At 44.8% G+C, this 24,336-nt stretch overlaps 2 protein-coding genes across 2 annotated transcripts in view; one reads left to right on the top strand and one right to left on the bottom strand.

Annotated features, from left to right (window-relative positions):
* Positions 1-16,820, top strand: part of LOC120848272 (mitochondrial enolase superfamily member 1) — a 44,187-nt gene extending 27,367 nt beyond the window's left edge. The window contains exons 4-15 of the mRNA XM_042286591.1: positions 5,120-5,233; positions 6,110-6,150; positions 6,230-6,261; positions 6,350-6,388; positions 6,463-6,545; positions 6,850-6,884; positions 6,940-7,027; positions 10,464-10,598; positions 11,203-11,374; positions 14,393-14,492; positions 15,852-15,933; positions 16,603-16,820. Of these exons, the coding sequence (XP_042142525.1) occupies positions 5,120-5,233; positions 6,110-6,150; positions 6,230-6,261; positions 6,350-6,388; positions 6,463-6,545; positions 6,850-6,884; positions 6,940-7,027; positions 10,464-10,598; positions 11,203-11,374; positions 14,393-14,492; positions 15,852-15,933; positions 16,603-16,707 (1,026 nt within the window). The 3' untranslated portion in view covers positions 16,708-16,820. The remainder of the gene's footprint in view (positions 1-5,119; positions 5,234-6,109; positions 6,151-6,229; positions 6,262-6,349; positions 6,389-6,462; positions 6,546-6,849; positions 6,885-6,939; positions 7,028-10,463; positions 10,599-11,202; positions 11,375-14,392; positions 14,493-15,851; positions 15,934-16,602) is intronic.
* Positions 16,821-17,542: 722 nt separating this feature from the next.
* The window catches only part of LOC120848271 (WASH complex subunit 5), a 56,290-nt gene continuing 49,496 nt past the window's right edge, over positions 17,543-24,336 (bottom strand). Inside the window, exons 23-27 of the mRNA XM_040220233.3 lie at positions 22,349-22,478; positions 21,464-21,560; positions 20,653-20,812; positions 18,557-18,647; positions 17,543-17,802 (exon numbers count right to left, since the gene is read on the bottom strand). Coding sequence (XP_040076167.1) covers positions 17,746-17,802; positions 18,557-18,647; positions 20,653-20,812; positions 21,464-21,560; positions 22,349-22,478 — 535 coding nt within the window. The 3' untranslated portion in view covers positions 17,543-17,745. The remainder of the gene's footprint in view (positions 17,803-18,556; positions 18,648-20,652; positions 20,813-21,463; positions 21,561-22,348; positions 22,479-24,336) is intronic.

Raw genomic sequence — 24,336 nt, forward strand, 5'->3', positions numbered from 1 at the left:
TCAAAAGTCCATCGAGCAACATTGGCAGTACGAAGCGCGTGATTGGATCCGAGTCCTTGCCAAACGGTGACGCAGCCTTCGTGTCCAATAGGAGCTCAGATCACGTGACAGGGCAAAGGCAGACAGGCGTTGGCGCGGACTTTCGAAAAGGGTCTACTTGCGGGACACAGGCAAGGAACCGGTAATCTTGTAACGCGCCGAGAACAACAGTTGATGTCCCTTTGCATGTACTGTAGAGGGACATCCCTTGCATGAAATCGAACGCCGTTTTTTTGTCTATGAATCGGCGCAATATAGGCGCGTGCCACGGTGTCACTGTGTATTCAGAAATGGAGTAATGCACCGCGATTGGTCCTTCCACCTAAATATACGCTGTGGGAGAACTCACAAGCCTCCGCTGTTGTAACAAAAGCGAAAGGCTAGCAATTGTTTGAGTTTTGGCGTAGATAGAGAACCAGATACCTTTTCGAAATACTGCCCTCTGTTGGCAGCTGGGAAATCCCTGCATAATGGCGGGCTAAAACTGCAACGTCACGGCATAGTTTATGCGTTTGGTTGGAGTAGAAGAAAAAGCACACCCACAGAAAAAAGGTGATGAGCGCAGTGACGTTGCACTTTCGATGCTATTTGATCGGCTTGACGTCTCCTATACTCTATTTCACCTTATGATGTACCGCAGGAAAGGCTACAAGCGCGAGTTCCTTGCTCTAGGGCACAGTCTCGGCGACACAAGCTCTCGTGCATTAAGGGCAGCTGCATACGCTATGAGCACGCGCTTCTAGCCTTCGCTGCAGTGCAACATAAGGTGAAACGGAGTATCTATAGCGTTGGCCGCCCTCTCCTACCTTTGCTACCTTATGGAATGACTTGCACGTTCCACGATGTCGCTTGTTCCGCCATTGTGCAGGGGTTACGAAATTCTAATATGCAACACGCGAATTTCGTTAATACTGCAGATTGGGCGAGTTGGTGAGGCATCATTACGAGCCAGCGCAAGTTGACAGTTATTCAAAATCCAAGCACACAAAAAATACACTCACACAGCGCTGAATTATCAACCTGATTTGTATTTCAAACTTCCTCTTCTTCGACCCTAAGGAATAGGTTGCCAAGGAAGAAAAGGGGAAAGACAAGGCAAAGGGGGGAAGGCGAAAGAAAAAGAAAAGGAAAACAGATGAATAGAAGACAAAGAAAAGGAAAATAATACTAATACAACAGAGTCCAAGAGTTACAAAAATTACAAAAATAATTACAAAATTAATCACGAACAGGTATAAACCAGGTGATATGCTGGCCTACTGTCGACTACACTCTCGGCGTAAATAGTTCGAGTGATGCAAAAAGTTCAAGAGTTAAAAAAATTAAAAAAAAAAATAGTTGTTAAATAATATCAAATGTAACGAACTAGCTACGAATTTCTACTGATGTTTCCTTCAATACGTACAATCTCCCTCCCAAATTTATAAACCAAAGAAGAAGATGCATGAAAAAACACCCGGAAAAAGACGAAAATCCCCCGAAATAAACTAGAAGATAAAGAAAAAGGAAGGAAGAAGAAAAAACTATTGACAAATATAGACGCTTTACACACGCGCCAAATTACAGCCGCCATTGCTTACCTTCTCTTCTCTTACCGAGATGCCGAGCAACTGAAACGGTAGTTGACGATCCTCTACAAAGGTCGATGCTTTCGAAAATAACACAGTTGAATATGCCAATAACCTGGCCTGCTATGGTAATGATGAAGTGAAATAAACAAAATAAGAGGAAACAAAAACTGAAGGTCAGTTATGGCGGCGTCCATCCACAGCTGCTGCAAAGCGTCTATAGATAGATGAGCCCATTGACTAATTCAGTTATGGCTTCAGGTAGTTCCTCTCAACCCTGGACAACCCAAGAGAAGGAGCAGCGATGTTGTGTTCGTCACCTGCTATCCCGTAGGCTTCCACAATCCCTCGGTCGGGCTTGTTCTTGTGTCTCCCAATTATGCTGGTGTCCTGGGGCCCTATGTTGCGCTTTTCGGACTCCCACGGTGACTACGGAGAACGAAGTGACATCAACAAGGCAGCAAACGCAGATTGGATGTTGACTGGTGAGAACCAATCGACATCCAATCTCCGTTTGCTGCGTTGTTGACGTCACTCCTTCTCCGTAGTCGCCGTGGGAGTCCAAAAAGCGCAACATAGGGCCCCTGGAATCGAGTTTCACAGTCCGTGCAGAGGCGTTTATGCACAACAATTGGATTATAAGAATCGCCCGAAGCACGGGAAACCTCCAGGATATGGTCCCTTAAATTAAGCGGGTCTTCAGGCAACGGCCTGTCTGACCAATGTATCGGTCACCGCATAAAAAAGGATGGAGTATACCACACGCTTTTCACGGGGAACGGTCTGATTGGGATGTTTGATTAAACATCTGTTGGAGGCTTCGTTGTTCACACTTCTGCAAAGTTGCTTTAGCTGAAACTTGCACGAGGAGACAACTGAAGTATTGAAGCGTGCTGCTGTTCCCTTCAGTCTGTGTGCAGAGTTGTGCACATAAGGGAGATCGCAGTTCAATACGTGGAGCACGGGCTCTTTGGGTAGCTAAAATTAACTGAACAAGAATGGTACTGAGTAGATGTTGCGGATATCCAGCTTTGAGAAGACGTTCTTGTTGTTTTGCAGTTTTCGCTAACCCCCTCTTTGTTCTTTGGTCTATAACAGTCTCTCGTAGATATCTACGGAGCATCCTAATCTCATATATGGGTACCTTCCAGACGTCGCAGGAATGTTTGCTTCGTCGGGAATAGATTCCGTTTTCTTATTAACCCGGCGAACTTTCACATCTTCGATAAGAAGAGAAAGAGAGAGAAAAAATCTGCAGCTTTCCATCATGGTGTGTGGAGTGACAGCGATAACTCTTATTGCACCGCGATACTAAGCGATACGATGGAGCCTAGATCGATGGATGGATGTTAATGTAATGGCTATACCCTTTATAACGGGCGGTAGCTTGCGCCACCTAGCCTAAGTCTAAAAAGGCGAACATTTCATTCTTCCCGCCCTTCTAAGCCAACTTTCAAGGGCATCGTCGCGGTATTCGTCATCTCTCCGCGTGTCTGTGTGCCATCATCGGACAAACCAACCAACCGCCAGACAATCGATCGAAAGAAAGCTTAATGTCTACATAGTGTATATATTTTTTTTTTTCAGAGCTTAGGTCAGAAGTGGTAATATATAAAAACTATAGCAACAACGGCGTCCGTGCATTTCGTCGACCGCACACTGGTTTGTGAGCTTGCTCCCAGGTGGTCGCTGTTCATACATTTCGTTAAAGGTATTAGTTATCGCGATTAACTTGCTCATCACCAGCCACACTATTGGTTCCCATGGCTTTTGCGTTCGGCAAGCTATCCGGGAGCGAGCTAATAAACACGTGGGTACACGACAACAGGCTGGTATAGGACGTAGAAAATACGCAGCCTCCAATTTTGCTTTATTTTCAATACTTCACTACTCCCGAGTGGAGCTCTAAAAAAATTATAGCCACAAGGTTGTATTTTGGTCATTATTTCAGTGACCACAATACAGCCTTATGGTCACCGAAGAGTCTAGGAAAAGCATGGGGGATAGGAAGCTTCTGGAGGCGACATGACCAGGGGTGAAGCCAGAAGTGTGGAGGGACACGTCCCCAACGATGACCAAAACCAAGAGACGCTATTGGACGAAAAGCAGCGCCCTCTCTTTTTCGTCCAATACTCGCTATCCCTCAATCAGAGCCAATCAGAGCCCGGCGTTCTGACGTCACCGCAACCCCCGCTAAAGAAGCAGACGAACATGAGCTCCGTATACACCTTTCCAAAAAACGCTCCTAGGCCGCCGCCATGTTGCTGATGCTGATGCGACTGGTGCGACTCTCGCGCCCTCTATCAGCTAGAAATTTTCTGCCACTCTCTGGGACTGTGAAGACCCGCTCAGCGCGGTTCTCTACCTACGTTTTTGCGGTTTTGCATTCGACGTTTTCTCGCCCCTTTTGAAAGTTTCTTAATTTTTTTTTATGCGTGCTGCGTACCCTTTTTGTGTTATCTTCCATTGTGAGAAAGAAGGCTGGTAAGTGCCTGCCATTCAAGCTTTTCTGCTCGACATTCACGGGAAACGAAGGAGGTGAAGGACGTCAAACGACCCTCGACGCGATTTTGCGATAATTGTTCTCCCCCCTCCCAGAGATAATCCGCGTAGAATCCTCAGTCATCTCCAAAAATAGTTGTCCGGGTTGGGGTGAGAAACGGGTCAGTCGCGTTTGTTTCTTTGCCTTGGTGCGGTTGTGAAAAAAGGAAGCTCTCCCCAAAACGTGCCCCAAAACGAAGTCATCTCGGATTCCGTCCGATCGTCAAGATGTGACTGTCGTCGACTGTGTCTGTGTTATTTGAGATCTTTCTCAAATAAATTCGTTTCGGATAACGCTGCATCGTCGGTACGTACGATATATTGTTCGGATGTTAACACTTCCTCAATTGTATGTCCGTGTCCTGCCCATCGGTAAACACGTTCTTTGTAAGCGTGAAGAATGCATGCCTTTCGGCCCTCTTCTGTTGCAATTTATTTTTGACAGCAAAGCGCTTTGTCGTTTCACATGCGGCGAATCCCGCGGCGCCGTCAAAACTTATCCTAAGAAAAAAAATAACTAGAACTAAACATTCCAGCCTCATTCGTTCTGTAGCGCGCGGTCCCAACAAAAATAGTTTACAGCTTTTTTTTTTGCTTTTTTTGTTTTTCAAATGTGGCACAATGCTTTCTCAATGTCCTCGGGAACATACATGTGCCATGAAACACAAAATATAGCGGGAAAATACCAGAATTTAGCCGCCAGCAGCGTTTGAAACTGCGCCTACGCAGGCTGCGCCTGTTGAAATCACAGTCCCCTCGGTTAGGGTTAGGAGGGACGCCGGTGAGAGTCTAGCCTCAAACTCAGTGACTGGGCTCGGAAACGGTTTGTTGCCCCTGGGGTCGAGTGTTTTTTGGAAAGGTGTATAGATGCGCGTTGGTGTCTAGCCAGGGCGCGCATTCACTGTGCTGTTATATATCGTTAGCATTTCCTTCTCTGTAGACTCACTGCTGTGACACCCGACACATTCCAGGTGGGTCCAGAAAAAGGCGTCATCCACTTGGCCACCGCGGCCGTCGTCAACGCCCTCTGGGATCTCTGGGGAAAGATTCGAGGCAAACCGGTCTGGAAGCTCTTGGCAGACATGGTAAACGTGACTCGGCAGATTTCTCACGCATACATTTAGCCTAATGTCTGCGTGTAGACTCACCGCGATTCGGGAATGGGGGAGGCTGTAATGGCTTCGTTAGATTATTGTACCGCGCCTATCCTATAGCCTTGTATGCTATGATGATTCGGTTGGTTAGGGTCATTTGGAGTCCGATATCTAATAACATAATGTTATGCCTATATATATAACAGCGGTGGCCAGGCTGACCCGGCCTAAGAGCCGCAAACAAGACCACGAAACTTCTAAGAGCCGCAAAGGGGGGGGGGGGGGGGGGGGCCGCAAACTTAATTATTGTTCAAAGTCTGACTTTACGTATGGGGGCACAAGGCTGTACGACTCTACATATGCGGGTACAAGGCTGCAAAACCGCAACTGTGCTTTATTGTGAAATCCTTTCTTTCTTTTTTTTCCTGGGGAAACGCGGAAAGGGGCGGGAGGGAGAGGGGGGGGGGGGGGTCCCCTTAGGAGGGATCCGCGAGCCGCACTTGGAACAGCAAAGAGCCGCATGCGGCTCGCGAGCCGCGGTTTGGCCACCCCTGATATATAATATAGAATCGGATTTGTAATAAAATAATGTACTATATCTATAATATAGAATGGGTTGTGTAATAATATAATGTACTATATCTATAATATAGAATGGGATGTGTCTTCTATATGAATGAAACGATTATATTGGCATCCGAATATCTATGACAAGGTATAACTTTCTATTCTACTTTCCCACTTCAAACTTCGTTATTTACATCGTAAAGGTATTCGAGGCATGTTAAAAATGCCTCACTACGTTCGCTGCTAAAAAGGCAGCTGATTAAAAAAAAATCTTGGTAAAACAACTTTTTTTTTCCCAAGGACCCCGAAGAAATTGTGTCCCTCATCGATTTCAGATACTTGTGAGTGTCTTGAAGCAAAACGGATTTAATCCGATTTTACCGTTTCTGAACACGGCAATGAAACCGTAATAATTTTCAGGTCGGACATACTTACCAGGGAGGAAGCAATAGGTACACATGCAACATACTTTAATATTGGACGAGATCATTCTTAAGTCCATAGAAATCAATGATCTTTCCCTCCACTGTTCCGCTTTAGAAATTCTACAAAAGAAGAAAAGCACCAGGGCCCAACGAGGTAGGATCAACTCAATTACGCGTATGAAAGTTGGTATATATATGTTCAAAAGGCACATGTATAAATTCCTGCAGAACGTGAGTTGACAACTAATGGCTACCCCGCTTACACCACTGCATGCGGCTGGATCGGCTACGGGGATGAGAAAATAAAAAAGGCAAGTGTTCTCGAAATCCTTTTCGCGCGCTTCCTTCTCCACTTCCTTCCCGTACATCCCTGTCGAAAAGAAACGCGCGAACCGCGTCATGCGATTTGGAACCGAATGGTGGAATCTTCTGGGAGCCGAACCCGAAACGTAATAAGCCGAATTAATGGGGCGACTATGATAGACCTTTAATGACTGATTCTTAAAACATACCTGAACTTGCACACTGTCAAAATAACTAAGCTGGTTGTTTTTCTTTCCGTATTTACCTTTGAATTGCAGACTTTCCTAAACGAATGCCACGGTTTGTTTTCAGCTCTGTCGCGACGCTCAAAGCGAAGGTTTCACGAGGTACGTGTACACAGATCGAGCGAACGGAGACGAAATCGCTTGACTTTCCCTTCAGTTTCAAGGTCAAAGTGGGACAAAATCTGCTGGACGACAAGCGACGGCTTCAAGTCGTCCGCTCCACCATTGGTGACAAGTGCAAGCTGGTAACCGAAACTTCGTGCATCTGTTCAATCATACTTATTGCAAAACCAAGATGTGGATTTATTCTATACGGAACATCACGCAGGCACTGCTTTTCAAACTACTTGGTGTTTGAGGAGAGGCGTACACTGAGAAAGGATATATTTTCTCCTCTCTGGGTATAAGCTCCAAGTTCCGAAACATACAGGACTTGCCACGGAGGACGAGTTGTTAGCTCCCACAGGTGGCGTTCGGGGATAGGAGGGATTGGGAGGGATTAGAGTAATGGCGTTCTGACATCATCGCAACTTGTGTGCAAGAAGCAAACTTGCGCTCCGCAATCATGGGAACGGTGTTCCTTCAGCTCCCTAGTGATCGCTGATTTTGGACCAACTCCACGGTTACACAGTTTTTGAGCGTAATTCGAGGTCACCTTGAACAAGCAGCTGATATAACCCGAGGATCTGTCGCATCACTAAAATTGCTCGTCAACGTCAGTATTTTTCATACTGCGCTTGCGAACCACCTTTCAACCTGGCTGAGCTGCAGAAATCTTGAATATTATCATTCTCGTGATTGTTGTTTGAGCAGGAATTGCTTAAAAAGCCGATAATTCACAACAACATAAACCAGGATTTAGATCGGAGTCCTCGGGACTGTTTATAGCATTTTTAGCGTTTCTAACTTAATATCAGCATGATAATAATGTAAGAGATTTCTGCAGCCGATCCGGGTTGAAGGGTAGACAGCATGTACAGTACCAAAAACGCTGACATTGAGGAGACATTTTAAAAGCGATATAACAGGTCATTGGGGTATCAGGCGCTCAAAACCCGTGTAACCAAAAATAGGGTCGAAATTACCGATCACTAAGGGGCTGAAGGAACACCGCTCCCATAATTCTTTGAGCGCGGGCCGGGGCACTTGGGGGATATAGCAAATGTCTATTAGCCACTAGGGGCGCGACGGTTGACCTTTCTCACGAGGGCGCCTCCATTTTGAAATATCGTAATTTCCGGTACGGGCGAAAACATTGCTTTGCCGTCGCCACGGCAATAATAGACATTTAGGGTGTAAGCGTAAAGGCCCGTTCACTCTCTTGCGCCTGAGTAAGACCGAGAGAGACCAGACCGGTTTTTAAGCCTTTTGCGATCTCTTAGGACCAGCTCCGCTGCTGCGCATCCTGTCCTAAGAAGTCGCAGAAGGCTTAAAAACCGGTCTGGTCTTACTCGGTCGCAAGAGTGTGAACGGCGCTTAACCGCTGCACATTCTCGTTTAGCACATACTCTTTTTATACTATATACAGGTTGAAATGTTTTATTATTTTTTCGCCGCCCATACAGGATATGCCTTTCAGGTGGCTGCTAACGAGAGTTGTCGAAGAAGGTCTCTCCTAGAGCCACTAAATGAGCTGCGCTTAGAGATTCGGCACTCTGTTCCCCGACATTGTTGTTGGCGCCGCCATTTTGGTGCTTTTGCAGAGCAGACGCAACTGCCAATCGTCATGATTCAAAAGTGCGACCTCTTCAGTAGTAGATTCGGTGTTAGGAAGCTCACGTAATATTACTTTGCTCTGTCGCGAACTGTTTAAAGATTTGTGGAGGGCAGAAAAACGTTTCCTGTGATTTCAGATAAAGCTTCGGATAACTGGCAACCATGATTTTAAGCGTTACTCTGAAGCGCAGCTTCTTTAGTGGCACTAGTCTGTCGAAACAGGACACGCGCCTTCTGCTGTGCACTGATAAAAAAGAACGTTTCGGCGCGTGCGACTTGGTTTTGAGTGAGGACATCAACCACGATACGGACCGGCTTTTTTTCTGATGTCGGAAACGCACGTGCGCCCCGAAACGTTAACCTTTAACGTAGAACTAGGTCTTTCTACGCGCTTGGGGGGGGGGGGGGGGGGGGGGGGGGGGGGGGGGGCGGGGCGGGGCGTGCAAAGTTGGAAAGTCGATGTCGCGGAAGCGGTGTCTCGCAGATAACATCGGAGCGTCGTCGCGCTCCCTGAAGGCCGCGCCGCCTGCTGCCTTGCGTCGTTTCTTATCTGCTGCCTTGCTCGCCTGCTCGTTTCAACGCGACGCGCTCCTGTCTGTTCGAATGCGGAGCGCAACTTCATCTGCTTCTTGCACGGGGTTGCAATGATGTCAGAACGTCGAGCTCTTATTGGCTGATTGGAAAAAAATAGCGGGTTGACCTCGAGGCATCTAGGATTGAGGTCTACCCCCTATCTTTTCAATCAAAGCCAATCAGAGCTCGGCGTCGTTCTGACGTCACCACAACCCCTGCGCAAGAAGGAAACGCCGACAGCAGTGATTTCACAATCTTCTTTCAGTACGCGAGCTCGCGTACTCTGCGGCACGGGCAGTTCACGCGACTTTCTCGCTTGTCTAGGACTAACCCCCTTTCATTTCTTGTGCCACCCACACATAGTTCTACGGAAATGTGTGCAGCATATAGACCTTTCCAGCGGCGGTCTCGAAATGCTGAGTCACTGAGCTGTGGCCGCATGCGCAGCGTCCGATATACCGCACAGCAGATCAACAGCGCATGCTTGGAAGGCGTTCCACAGCCCAGCAAACAAACATAGCAACGCGCTTCTTTTTTTTTTTTTTTTTTTGCGAGCACAGCAGGAAGCGTGTCTTAGCTGTTCGGACAGCTAGGCATCCGGTGTTGCTGCAAAATATTTCTGGGCTGTGAATCCTCTTCGCCACACGTTCAATTCTTTTCCATTGGTCACGTGATAGCGGGGAACTCCTTTGTGCAAACTTCTCGTGAAGTTCCCTCTAAAATCGGAAGCCGCAGGAAGACGAAAGTGGCCAAGGAGGTGGAGAGACGAGAAAATCGCGGGGATAAGTTTGGAATTGTGTACTGACAAACCTGGTTTGAATGCATTTGCATGAAACTTACAAAGGATCCGGACGACCTGTCTTTGTATATAAAAAATTGTAGAGCCCATCCACTTCACGTAAAGATGGGGGACCAGCAAAAAAGCTGTTATCTTTACGACAACTATACGATTTGCATATGATTGCAATGAAGACAAGTACACGACTTCGTTGTTTAATGCTTCTTTTTTTTTTTTTTTTTTCGCTCGAGCCCAAGTCTTTTTACCAGCATCGCGAAAGCGAAAGAAAACAAGGTTAGATGGGCGCGTTCTGCCCTCAGCTGAGATCAGTCTTAGCTGAGATAAGTCGATGACCGTAGATGATAACATCACTATCGAATAATGCCAAGGAAGGCTGACTCACGCGGGTTTCCCGCTCTTTTTATTTATACTTGCCACGACCAATAGGAACGAAGGAGTGCCGTTTAAACGGGTTAGCACATAACAGCTTCGCTGTAATAAAAACGAGAGCTATACCAACATTTTCGAACCGGATTCAGCTAATAGTTTCGCCGCTCGCGTGATTTCCTAGAGCTATTTACTGAATGAACCGAGGCACGACTACGGTGTTGCAGATGGTTGACGCCAATCAGTGCTGGGACGTCAAGGAGGCGATTTACTGGATGAAGGAGCTATCCGACTACCGAATCCACTGGATCGAGGAACCGACGTCGCCGGACGACATTCTGGGTCACGCCACCATTTCGAAGGTTTTCTTCCGTATTTATTTGCCACCTATATTGCTCGTGTTTGACTAATTCAAAACGATCTCCTAGTTTCACGATGCAAGTTGAATATAACGGGTTAGTTTTGGGAAACTGCAGCTTTTCTGCTTTTGCTCTGGCAGGAATTATTAGCAAGTACTAACGTACAGAACAGGCAGGTTCGCCGAGTCACTCCTCAAGAGCAAATCACAAACCATCAACATACTCAAAGATGTATACGTCGCATCGCTTACATTTTAAAACGCGATCAGAGATGGATCGCCGAGTACAGGCGAGGGAGAGACGCACTGGATTGGCGCTACGCTTACTTGTGCCAATCACAAACGACAGCTCTCATGGCCGAAAGAGCACCTGGTGCTAGCCAACGACGTACCGCCGAAAGAGACGTTGAGCATATCTATCGTTTATCACGCTTTAGTACGATGTATACAAGCACCGCGGCTTGAGGATTCTGGAACATCGTATATTACGTCGCGCCAATCCACACCAAATTCCTGGCCACTGGTCCACGTACTGTGTCTAGGACGTGGTCGAAGCACTGCAATGTGAAGAAGTGGGACACCATGTATACGTTGATAATTTCTGACAGGCGCTCGCTCCGTTGGGCATCGGAGTGGCTACGGGGGAGCAGTGCCAGAACCGGGTCATGTTCAAGCAGTTCCTCCAGGCGGGGGCTCTGCAGTTCTGCCAGATCGACAGCTGTCGCCTCGGAGGCGTCAACGAGAACCTCGCCGTTATCCTCATGGCCGAAAAGTGCAAAGGTGACGGCCCCACGCGTATCGCACGCATGATCGGTAACAAAAAATAATGAGCCATTCTACTCTGTGAAGGTGGATAACCAGCGAAGCTGTTTAGTAAACGACACAGAATTTTGAACAAAGGTCAGGGGTGGAAACAAACTTCAGCCTTTTGGAGCAGGTCTGGGAGCAGCTTTGGAGCAGTAAAAGTTCAGCTTTGGAGCAGCTCAGGAGCAACAAAAAATCGAGTTTCGTAGCACTATAAGCAAATCTTGGAGCTGCTTGGTGCTATAAGCACAGATGTGTTTTTTCGAAATACAAAAAGAAATATAAATAATATATATATAAATAAATGACGATCCAGAACCATTTCCAAATATGACCTTTCCTTAATTATATTCCAGCCCATAGCAAAAACTATATTTGAATGGCTGCCATTGAGAACCGTCCTGGTGGTAGCGGGTTGGTTCCTCTCATGGATTTACAATAGTAGGCATAGGCAACTAAAGAAAAACAACTTAAGCCTCATGAAAACAAGACATTTTCACTGTTTAACAACGTAAATTGCACGTTCCATAAGCTAAAAACAAGACCGTTTCAAGCTATGAAATAAAGTCCAGTTCCGACTACAGTTCACCATTAAGAAATACAAATGTTTCAAGTCCATGTTTGGCAAAAAAAAAAAAGAAAGCGTTCCAAAACTCTGAGCAGAGTACAAATCAAAAGTATTCCAATACTCAACAGAGTACAAATCTACCCTACATTATAAAAGTACAAATGAAAAATATTGAAAACTTCATGACTCCACCTATACCATTCCTGCTCATACATACACACTTAATTAACCCTTACTAAGACAGGCATCACTGACTAAATAGAAACAAGAAAGCTTGATTAGGAGTTTAATAAAAAAATTGACTACCAAAACTAGCAAGTAAGACCATTAAAAAGAAGGTTTTCCTTAGGTCAACGCGGAGTGTAAGTTTGTCTGTTTCTCGCACAGGGGTTAATTGCGTGACGTCCAAACGCTGAGCTCTTGTTGGCTGATTAAAAAAAAATAGTGGATATATCTCAAGGAACTTAGCATTGAGGTCTACCCACTATCATTTCGATCAAAACCAATCGAAGCTAGGCGTCGTTTTCAAGTCACCGCATCTCCTATGCAAGAAGCAGACGACTCGCTCTCCGCATTGCTTGGATGCGTTCAGCACAACGGTTTAGAATTTGCTTCGCTCAGCAGAGCATTCCCACTGTTCTCCCCGTCCTCCCGCCGGCTTGCTGTATTCGGCACGTACGTCATTTACAAGAAACTCTACAGATAATCGAGGCAACCAATTATCGCTTTTATATGTTACGTTTACGACACGAATGAGGAACGCGGAAGCAGTCTCGGCAAAAACACCCCAAACATGCAAAAATAAATATATATTATGCCAAATGTTTATTTTTATAGCATGTTTTTATGCATGCTATAATAAATGTTTATTTTTTATAGCACACTTTTAAGCATGCTTAAAAGCATGCTTTTAAGCGCGCGCCCCGCGGTCACTGTATGCATCAAAGGCCCCGGTATAGAGCGCGGTACGCGGCAACAGTTTGCTAAAAGTTCTTTTTTTTTTTTTTTCAGAATTACCTAAACAAACACAACACGGTAAACCACTGTGGCCAATAAAAAAAAAATACTTTAATAAATATAGCCTTAAAAAAACTTGTTTGGCTAGTTTTGGCGCAACATGTGCGCGGAGCAGGATGGCGCAGCAAAAGTGCATTGGCGCAGCACTTCCACCCCCTGAAAGGTACAAACTATCGCCGCCTCGAGAAGCCGGAGGAAACTAGACACGCGCGACGGGACCGCCACCCCGGGAGAGCAGAAGGAAACTAAGCACGCAACCGCTTGGAACGACGACAAAGAGTTTTTGTTGACGCACATGAAAGAATCCACGGAGCCCTTGCCATAGGCTCGAGTTTCTGCAGCAGAATGCGATCCCAGCTAAAAATTCCCATTAAATCCAATTGGAATTCCAACTGGTTTTAGTGGGTTCCAACTGGAAGCACAGGCCAATGGGTCCCACCAATTGGAATTATTTTTTCAGTTGGAACCTGAATAGGTTCCAAATGGTTTCCATTGGCAGTGACCAATTGGTTGTCCAAAAACCCAATTGGTACCAATAAGAAAATTCCAATTGGAACTTAATGAGAATTTTCAACTGGGATAGCATTGCTAGTCTTCTATGGAGGGTATAGTCCGCCGATTGAATTGCAACAGACCCTACTGTGGGCAACTAAGCCTCAAATACCCGCATCTGTCCATTCAATAACTGAGATGGTCATACTCAGCACGGCGCTGCTTGCGTCAGCCACCTCTTCTTCAGTCTGCCCCTTCCTCTGGCGAGGCATCGTGAAGACAGAGTCCAATGAAAGCCTCGTCCCGCAACCCGCGCATCTCATAATAACCATCGCTTCACAAGTCTCCCCATTGGCACAGTGGTTGAACGTGGGGCTCAAAATCTTTGAGGGACCTGAGATCAATTTTTCTTCGACCTTCGGAATTTTGTTCTTTCTTCTCCACTTATCACCCTCCCGCACATGTGCATTCGTCTCGTGTTACAGATAAGAATTTTTCAGGGGAGGGTGCCGAACAAATGCTACCGGATTAAAAAAAAAAAAGAAAAAGAAGGCGGGCGATTAGATAGCATTAGGTCGATCTGCCACTGAGGTGAGAAATGATTACAACTCGTTAACAATATGGCCATGCAGCTAATGAAGCTAGCACCATAAGGCAGGCGAACGATTATGGGTCCACGACAAAATTCCAAGAATTAGACAAAAAAAAAAAAAGGTGGAGAAGCATACAAATTTTAACATGACAGAAACTTAATATGACCAAGGAGTCTTTCTTCTAAGCTCAAGTTAAATAGCTCTACAAACGAAACTGCTGTTAACGTTGAAACATACTTTATCACTCCACACGCCCGGCTTATTGGCCTCATTGGGCAGTGGGAATGGCCCGTTATCAAACAACGTCTCGTCTTTCCTCGACAGTTCCCGTGTGCCCGCACGCCGGAGGCGTCGGCCTGTGCGAGCTTGTGCAGCACCTTTCCTTCTGGGACTACATTTCTGTGTCTGGCACGATGGACAATAGGTGAGCTGGCATTTCTGAACCAGCTGTGCTACACACAAAGTGTCTCACAAAACACAAAATAATAGACCTTTACCGACACAAAGAGAGAGACAGAGATATAAGACGTATTTATTGCACCAAGTTCGGTGCAATAGACGCTGCGTTCGATTTACCTACACCTCCTACAGAGGTGCAGAAAACTGTAGGACAGTCTACTTCCGGTATGTGTATCCAGATACGACCGGAAGTATACACCGCCCTACACTTGCCCATGCAGGTGTCGGTAAATCGAACGCTAGACACCAAGTGGCGGAAGTTCGAAGTGCCCGAGAGGAAGTTGCATTACCACTCAAATTAATGTGCGCTTCCTCCGCAACTGGCAAGATATGTAGCACAACTCCCCTCCGGGACACCAACCGTAGTCCGAGCCTTTGCCGCTGCGTGGGGAGGGCCGTGCATGCGCAGAACCCTTATAGATAAAAGTCCATTAAAAACAGGGGGGGGGGGGGGGGGGCATTTGTAATAAACAAATGATTTATCCGGGATAATGCTGCTGACCGCGCTTGATGCGAATGAAAAGTGATATTCAGGAATCTAATTACAGAAAATATACAAATGACTTTTTAAATGATCACCTTATCTAGCCTTATCTGCCATATTCCAATTAGAAGTGTGTTTGTTGCCCGTCAAAAACTAAAATCTTCTTCGCACTATTTAGTGGTGAAGTTAGAAAAGTCCGCCATAACGAAACCACAAAAACGAAAACTGTGTGCCCGAGGAGATAGAGTAGGGCGCGCCTTTTCTGCGACCACACGGCTCGTGATGACTGCTATTCACGCCCACCACGAAGGCCGACGTCACTTCTAATTAGGACATCCGTCGCCTTTTTGCATGTTGGTTTCGGTGTCTCAGTCTTCTAACTAAATTCGCCAAACAGCACGGAGCAAACTTTAGTTGTCTACATTCTAACAGCTGTGGCATATTCCACGATGGGCACCGAGTCTCAAATTCGAATGTGTCGGCTAAGGCAAATATTTCAAGAGTGATTCAGTAAATTAGGTAACTAAATCGCTACTTATCAGAATAACAGTATCGTGAAGGAATCCTTTTTTTTTATCTAAAGTACATATATTTTTTAATGATTATCAGTTTTGGTGAAACACACTGTCTACATGAATGTGGAAGCGACTATTCAGCAACATTAAATTCCTATGTTTAAAGCATGGCGTATCAGTGTCTTCGACAACCAGAACCAAGTAAATAAAACAAGTTATGGCCCTGATGAGCTATGTCCCCATCCAGCTATACTAATCTAGCCTTAATAATTGCCCAATCTTTATCTCTGTATTTTCAAAGTCATGTCTTTTTCATGTCCTTCAGGGAAATTGAATATGTCAACCAGCTGCACGAGCACTTCAAGACACCGGTGATCGTGAAGAATGGCCGATATATGCCACCCCATGTAAGCCCGAGAACGTCATGTCTGTGGATTATGTTTGGGTACTTATGTCAAAAGACTGCTTAAAGCCAAAATTTCCGTTTTTATTCAGTTTACCAGCCCACAATTAAGTTAACCGTGCATTAACATAATTTAGAAACCAATAAACTCTTTTTAGCCAGAGCTACGTACTCCGAATTAAAAACTTCTGCCACGCCTTAAATAAACGTGGATCTGACGTTATACATAATCATGTAAAAGAAGTAACCGAGTTAAACACTGGGGTTCCCCAATCAAAAAAGAACCAATCGTTTTAAGTTTTAATTATATCAATTGTTCTAGTTTCAATTTTGTCAATCATTCTCAGGGTTTCAATCACAGAAATAGTTTTCAGGGTTTAAATTTACCAATTGTTCTCTGGGTTTAAATGATAAAAATCATTCCAAGGGTTTTAGCTACACAAATCCTTCTCAGGCTTTCAATTACATACCTTGTTTTTAGGGTTTCAACCAACCTACTGTTCTCAGGGTACAAGGACCTCAATTGTTTTCAGGGTTTCAAATGCACCAATCACTGTTTCAATATTTCACTAGTTTTGTACTCAAGTTTTCGATTTCACCAATTGTTCTCAAAGCTTCAATCACACAAACCGTCCTCAGGGATCCCATTACAACAACTGTTTTGTCATTTCAGGCTCCTGGGTACAGTTGCGAGATGCTCCCTTCGTCCATCGAAAAGTTCAGGTTTCCTGACGGCTCCTTCTGGAAGGAGTCTGCCAACTTTAAGGGTGTCTTTTAGGTCCCTGTCCTAGACACCCTTAGGGCCAGCTGCTTGAGCAAACATTGGTGATTGAAGAACTTGAGAGCATGCCAGCATCGAAGTTCAAGGATAAACTTTCTGGGTTTTTGCAATCTTTTCGTGTGATTTTCTCTTATAGTACGCTCAAGATTTGACTTGGGCTCCGTCTTCTTTCTTTAGTGCCTTTGTTTTACACAGCTGCAATGCCACCTTGCAGTAATTAGTATTTCTGCATCGTATATTGTATGATTCTGAGCATCCACCCATTCCACAATCAACCCCTCAGTTTTGTAAAATTCAGAAAATACACAATACACCTTTACATATTGTTGACCTAAGGAGCACCCCAGCTTTATATGATCAAAATTTTGTGCAAGCTCTTGCTCGGGATTTTACGGTATGCGTGCATATTGAGGCAGGAAAGGTCGCAAGTAAAAAAATATTGTAAAAGTATATTATACTTCGTTTGACCATACTTTGGAGCACTTTCAAAGGCTACGAAATAAATTTAAAAAAAGCAAAGTCATGGTGCACTCTGCCCTTGAACGTATAGCTGGCAATAAAACGTGAACAGAAAGGCCGTGAACACTGCAATGTTGCACTTTGGGCACTGTTTGGTTGGCCCTCTCCGCACATAGCATCAGCAGTTTTGACATGTGATGAAACAAAGCAGTCATATTAATATTCCCAGAAGAGCTGCAGCACCACAAAAAGGCTGAAGATATCCAGGGCCTTTGGTACCAGACAAAGCAGCAAAGATATCATAATGTGACTTACCTGCTACATACGAACAGTCTAAGTAGAATGAAACAGTTGAAATAAAGAAAAACTGACATAAAATGCAGCAAAAAGAAAACACGCAGCACTTTTATTGTACAGCTGTGAATACTACTACGTACGACAAAAGCAATCATCCGGAGCTGTGTGCTTCGTACAAACCAGTCGCCGGTGTAACTGCTCAGAGCAGAACTAGTACGCCACAAGTTTTCTTTGCAGGAATGATTTGAAAAACAAAAATTTTATACAAAATTATATATTTTACAGGACGGTCCTGAACCGGTCGAAGAGATAGTCTGGAATGTGGTTGGTGACCATCTAGAAACAAAATATAGAAAAAAAATATTCAGAATTTTTTTTCATAAAGACTACAACAATTGAGCTCTGTAAGGCTTCCACGTACAAACCTCATACGAGTGAAATTTGAAAATCAGGAATCCTGCATTTCATTGTGTTTCTAATGAATTCAAACAAATTCTAGATTCCTCATAAACACTAACACTTATGCTCTACAGCCTTCCACCAATGAATTTTTGTCAGTGCAACGTTCACAGATGGTTCAGATGTGAAAGAATCCTCGAGCCTGATTGTTACGAGTCTTTCTGAATAATTCAGGATTTTTCTGAATTTATTAAAGGCACGACCACAATATAGTACTATCCCCAATTCCTGTCCTAATAGGATCATGTTTGTATCCATCTCCCTGTATCCTTACTGTTCAGAGTATGATACATTGTCGGATGCTGAATCCCTTTACATCACTCACTCTGCTGTTTATCACAGCACAAAAGAAGTAGTGCTCATTGCAGTGCCGTCTGCAAGTTAAAAAATAAATCATGGTACTAGAGTGCAATCCACTTATAACAATAATGAGGAAACTCGAAAATTCAATCCTCATAACCGATTATCACTGTATCTGGACTAGAGAATAAGCATATTTAGTCTATAACTCTAGAAACTGATCATTATAAGCAGTACATTGATATATGCGTTATCATTATAAGTGGATTGCACTGTACATAGTAGGTAGCTCAGGTGCAAGTCTAAGTTTGACTTTCAAAAGTTGGGTTACCTTGCGAGGAAGCTCACTGTGTTGAACGAGGATCTCGAGGTACGCCATAATGTTGGTTGTTTCTGCGGATGCCTCTGCAAACCTGGTAGTGCTGCAAATGATTTGGTACGTTGCGATGTTGCACGTCATGGCACCGTGTCACGTCGTACGACTCTCAACAATGCTTCCACAAACTTTCAAAAGCCTCCGAAGAAGCCTAGCCTTTTAACCCAATGCCCGCTACCGGTGCGGGATTTCCCCCAGTGGCATTTTAACAGCACCTTGTTGCACGAGCAAGTCGCACATATACTCAAGCATTCAATCCTAGCTTCCATAAACGGAACTTTGCCCAGTTCAGGTTGGTTATACATCGTTTCATCTTAAGCCCAGATGTAGTCGACGCTAGAAGCTGACGGGACCAATCAGACAGCACCAAAACCACGTCACCATGGTGTTCGTCATGTTTCTTTATGTGCACTATCATTGCTTTAGCAATCAAAGAGAAAAGTCTTAGTGACTTCTTTTCATGTTGTTCAATTGGTCCCATTAGCGTCGTCTGCATCTTGACGTAAGCTGAAACAATATATAGTACATGTATGTTGGACAATGCTCTTTCGATAATACCTCAACCTAGGGTGTCTCAATGTTCTTCTTCTTAGGGTGACGTCCCTCTTAGCAAGACCCGACGCCACGAGATTGCGAGGAAAGTAAAAAAAAAAATATCGGGACACCAAATATCGCGGCAGCAAGGGTAACGGCGTAGCAGAGTTCAAACCCGGAAATACCTTCACGTCACGTCCAAAGAAAGGAAAGAAGGTTCTATAATTTGTTTCACGATGACTTGGCAAACTGTGGAGGCCTCCGCAACCCAATAAGAGTGTCGGAGAAAGTCACGTAATAACAGTCCATGGCTGAGGTCACCAAAACCTCGTTACTGCCACAGCAACAGCGCCGTCCGCGACAAAAAAAACTAGCTCTAGGTTTCTTTTTCTTTTAATGGCAACTGAACTCGCGTGCTTCCCCCTTCTCTGTCGAGAATATAAAAAAATGGGGAATAAGTATTGCCGAATTTATGAGTTTCAATTATATTTAAACCAAAGAAGAGAAGTCACATCCGTATCTGCTCTTGATATTTTTCTCTTTGTAGCGTCGTGGCCATTGGTGATCGCAGCCGTGTAATCCACCACTTCTGCTCAAAACATGGCCCTGGCATTAGTACCCAGCACAGATTTGTGGGTAAATTGAGCGCACTGTTATTTCATGAAATGTTCCCAAAGAGTTAGCAACTCTAGCAGACGGCAATGTTGCGGTGGTGGATGTTCATTTGTAGTTGGTTGGTTTTGCAGCAGACGATTCTTGGACAGCAGACGACAGCCGGTTGCTTGGCGCAGAGACATAGTACACGCTCCAGTGATGTGGTGTCACATGCCTCACTCCGATGCTCTTATCGGGTTGCGGGGACTGTAGCCCCCACAATCAGCCAAATTATCGTGAAACAGAGTATAGATACAAAGCGGCCCGATGTCACCACCCCAAGATAGAGGCACACAGATTAAAGGCTGGTCCACAGATATGTGTTTGAGCATGGTCAACTGCGTCGCAACTGCCAGTATCAATGGCCCGCCTCAAACGCCCCGCCACCCCCTCCCCCTCGCCCCCTCCCTCCCTCCCCCTCTCCCCCCCCCCCTGCACCTCCCTAGTGATGCCACTGGCTTGTAGCCGCTCATGACCGCAAACACACCTGTAAACTGTCGCCACCTATCAGACAAGCATGCAACACATCCTATATGCGTATAAGGTTTTGCAGCATTGGCGAGATGAAAGCTACTTATTATATCTATGGGAGATGGTCGCTGATAACATTGCCATGATTATTTCAAGCCGACTATGAAATAATGATGCATAAAAATGAAGAAAGATGCATAGAACTGAAGTGCTCCAGGCATACCGGATAGATGCTGCCAAAACAGTCTTCTCGTAGTAAGTGGCTTTTACAAGCGGTTGCACCCACTTAGTGCGAACCGGCGTTAAGGCACATTTCCCGATTGCTCGAGTAGGCTCCACACGCCTACGTTCAATGAGATGAACGATCGTAGCGTCAGAGCTTCTTTACTGACCTGACCGTTCCCTGGTCCAGCAGGGATCGAACATACTGGCCCAGGTAGGCGAGGAATTGCTCCGTGTTGTCCTGGTGGAACTGCTTGAGGAACGTGAAGGACCCCAGGACAAACGGAAGCCCGTCTATCGACTCCACCCCTTTCTTGCTCACCAGGCCACCTTGAAAACGAGAGAGGGCAGCAATCTCGTTAACTAACTGACTCATTAAAGCGGTATGCTGTCAAATCGTACACTACACACTAGCTCACGCACTTCTTCTGGCAATTCTGATTGTTGTGTGCAACAGTGTACAAAAAAATTAAGTACAGTATTGTTTGCCATGTCCTTTTTTTTTTTCAACAGGAAATTTTATTGTGTGGTAATGTATACATGTAGCATAGGCTTTGGCAATCTGAATCATGGTGCTGGAGGGTGGTAGCCTCTGTAGGCAAAATGCTCGCTAGTTCCAATTTCAACCTGGCCCAATTGTGTGCTTCCTCGGCCCCTTAGGAACGATTGCATAATCACACTCAGGTAGAGTTTGATTGAAATCCATTATGTTGTCATAATTGAGCTGTACCATTTAGCGTGACCCTACATTTGCAGTCTGTCAAATATGCACAGTCTAGATGGAAGTTAATGTTGGTTCTATTGGCCTTTGTTTTGCCAAACCCTAAATGTCTTGTATCGCATTGTAGCTTCAGCGCAAGTTCACGCAAGAAACAAAATTATATTTTAAAAAGCAGAAAGGCAAGTGTGTACTATGAGCCTTGCTTAAAAAAAAGAAGACATGTGATGGTAAGAATGTGGGAAAGTGTGGCCTGTACTCACCAAGGGTGCTCACATAAGTGAATTTGGTCATGTGAGTAACCGTGAACAGCATCATGAAGAGCGGAAGATTCCCAATGGGCTTGGTGGTCACGTAAATCTAGTTTTTGGAGAGGAAAAGTCACACAATCACTCGCTGACACCATCCAAGGGGAGGACAAACCCAAATGTGTTAATTCCACAGGTTCACATATCTACCACCAAAACACCGAAAAGGCTAAAAAATATAATATGCAAGCCCATTCAGTTCTTTAGGAAGAGGCACCTTTTATTACATCTTGCTTTATAATTTCAAACTTCTTTTTGGATGTGGTTCAACAGATTCAGGTACACTTTTATGTCAATTCATAGAAAAAGAAAAGAAATTGTCAGTTTAACTTCTTTTATTTACATGACTTGCAATTGTGTGCGACAGAAAGCGTAAAGCACAGCAATGATCACATTGTGTTCAAAGCAACACTTTCCTTTTATCAGTGCTTTTCCAGTCGGGGCACTATTTTAGAAAATATGAGCCATCCATCGATGTGCAACCATGTGCCAAACACTCTAATATGTGCATTATTGTTTACAACGTCTGCAAGCCTCAGCACCGCTTTACTGCATGACTGCCCATGCCAGGAGGGGTTTCTCGGTATCACCATATGCGGAGAGCAGGTCGTCTGCTTCTTGCACAGGACTTGTTTCGATGTTAGAACAACGCCGGGCTTTGATTGGCTTTGATTAAAAGGATAGTGGGTAGACCTCAATGCTAGATGCTTTGAGCTCTACATACTATTCTTTTCAATTAGCCAATAAGAGGTTGGCGTTCTTACGTCATTGCAATGCCTGCGCGAAAAGCAGACGAACTTGCGCTCTGCATTCTTTCAGAATGATGCTAATTCTGCCCACCTTGGCCAGGGGTCTGTAGATGCCCGACCATTCCAGATACGTAGCCAGCTCCATGAGCAGAGGGTTGTCCTCCTTTGGATACGGCTTGCTGGGGTCCTTGTAGTGAGCCTTCACTTCCGCCAGCACTGAACTACACAACACAGGGGTGACAAATACAGGGATGCTAAATTTCCAATTTTCATTTCACATAGTTTCCACCATCAAAATATATCTTGTAGTGTCGAATACGTAGGTGCGGCATAAACTTGGGAAATTTACAATTTGGTTCCGAGAGCTAGCCTTAGGTCAGCTTCAGACCTCGCTTAACCACATGCTTTCACAGATTTTTCCTTGTGGTTACAATTGTATAGCTGATCTTGGTGTGCCACTTAAGACTGACTGTATAACAGCAATCAGGCAGACTTTGCCAGCCTACTTAAATAAAACCGAATATCCGGTCAACGTAAAACAGGCGTACCCCCAAAAATTAAGATGGACCACTATACTCCGCGACAACTTTTCTTGGCAATGCAGTGGAAGGTACAGGCCCACGTCCCCTCTCCCATTTTGAGTGTAAGAAAGGCTCTCCTCCTCTCCCATTTCCGGGGAGAGGAGGAGAGCCCGCACACACTCAAAATGGGAGAGGGGACGCGGGCCTGTACCTTCCACTGCATTGCCAAGAAAAGTTGTCGTGGAGTATAGACTTGACACCTCATTCACAGGCTTCAAATAGACACAATTTTGTTGATGTTAAAGTTTTCAAAATGCTAGAGCTGCACAAAAAAAAAAAAAAAAAAAAAAAAGCTTGAGGTAGGTTTAAGCATTTTTTATGAGTTGTGAATGCAAAAGCATGCAAGCCGCTCGTCCGCTCGATTTGTCGTCTGCTGCGTTCTAGCGCATGCGCGCTTCGGGACCTCGGAGGCCATGGCGCAGCGGTTAATGGGAGCCCCGTCGATGCATGCCAGCCAATGGAACCGAAGGCAAATCGCTCCTATTGGGATCTTTGCAGAAACTAGGAGCCGTTTTCGCGCTTCAAACTGATGACGTCAGCTCACTCCATGAGACAGTTAATGCTTTCGCATTAAAAGAGTTATAAAGTGCGACCAAACCATCATAAAACAAAAAGAGAGCAGTTTAAGGTGAGATGAGTTTGCTATGGTGGTACAGTAGCCCCTTCACAACGAGATAACTCAGCATGTTGGCTATCTTTAAAGATTTTTGCGACTGAAAAGGGATCTCCATGGACGCAAGAAATTTTATCATCACTTATCTCAAATGATTTTCCAGAGAGAACTACGGATATCTCTAAGTGAGCTCGCGGAAGTTGTGAAAATCTGGTTTCGGACTACCTTTTAAAACTAAAAAACAAAACAAAAAATTATTTTTTCAAGTTAAAAAAAAAAAAAAGAAGAAAATTATGATATAACATACAATTAGAAAAGTTGTTGCCACGAATGAAGGCTGGCAGTGTGCAGTGCGAAAAATTAAGATGAACCACTGCACTCCTTGTTGGTCGCAGCACTTGCTTAAACATGATCATGACAAGGGGTCGCACGACTATTTTCCCCGCAGAGTTTGCATATGGCCTATAAGCATTGCGGTTTATGGAAGGTGGCTTGTGAAAAGAAAGTTTAGGTACTATGCACTCCAGAAAATGTGATTGACATTGAATTCTGGGTGCACGAAACATCAAGCTCAGCGACAGAGCACAGATAACATTTTCACACGAGAATGCAATGCCTCAGCATTCACCAGGCTCATCTTAAGGGGGGATACGGCCCTGAAATTCCATTATTTTTTCCGAAAAAATGCATTTTCAAAAAATATTGTGTTTGAGTTCACTATATTCTGAAGCATAGTTTCAGAAAGTTTTATTTATAAATGCGCAGTATTTATTTAAAAAAACTTTTTTCGGCAAGCTCGCGGCCGCGCGCAGCGACCCGCCGAGCGAGCAGATGGCGAATTTCGGCATTTTCACATTAGGCCTACTCCGCGCTCGTTCGATGCAG

Source organism: Ixodes scapularis, unplaced genomic scaffold (genome assembly GCF_016920785.2).
Source record: "Ixodes scapularis isolate PalLabHiFi unplaced genomic scaffold, ASM1692078v2 PGA_scaffold8__174_contigs__length_109621045, whole genome shotgun sequence".
NCBI classification, from domain to species: Eukaryota; Metazoa; Arthropoda; class Arachnida; order Ixodida; family Ixodidae; genus Ixodes; species Ixodes scapularis.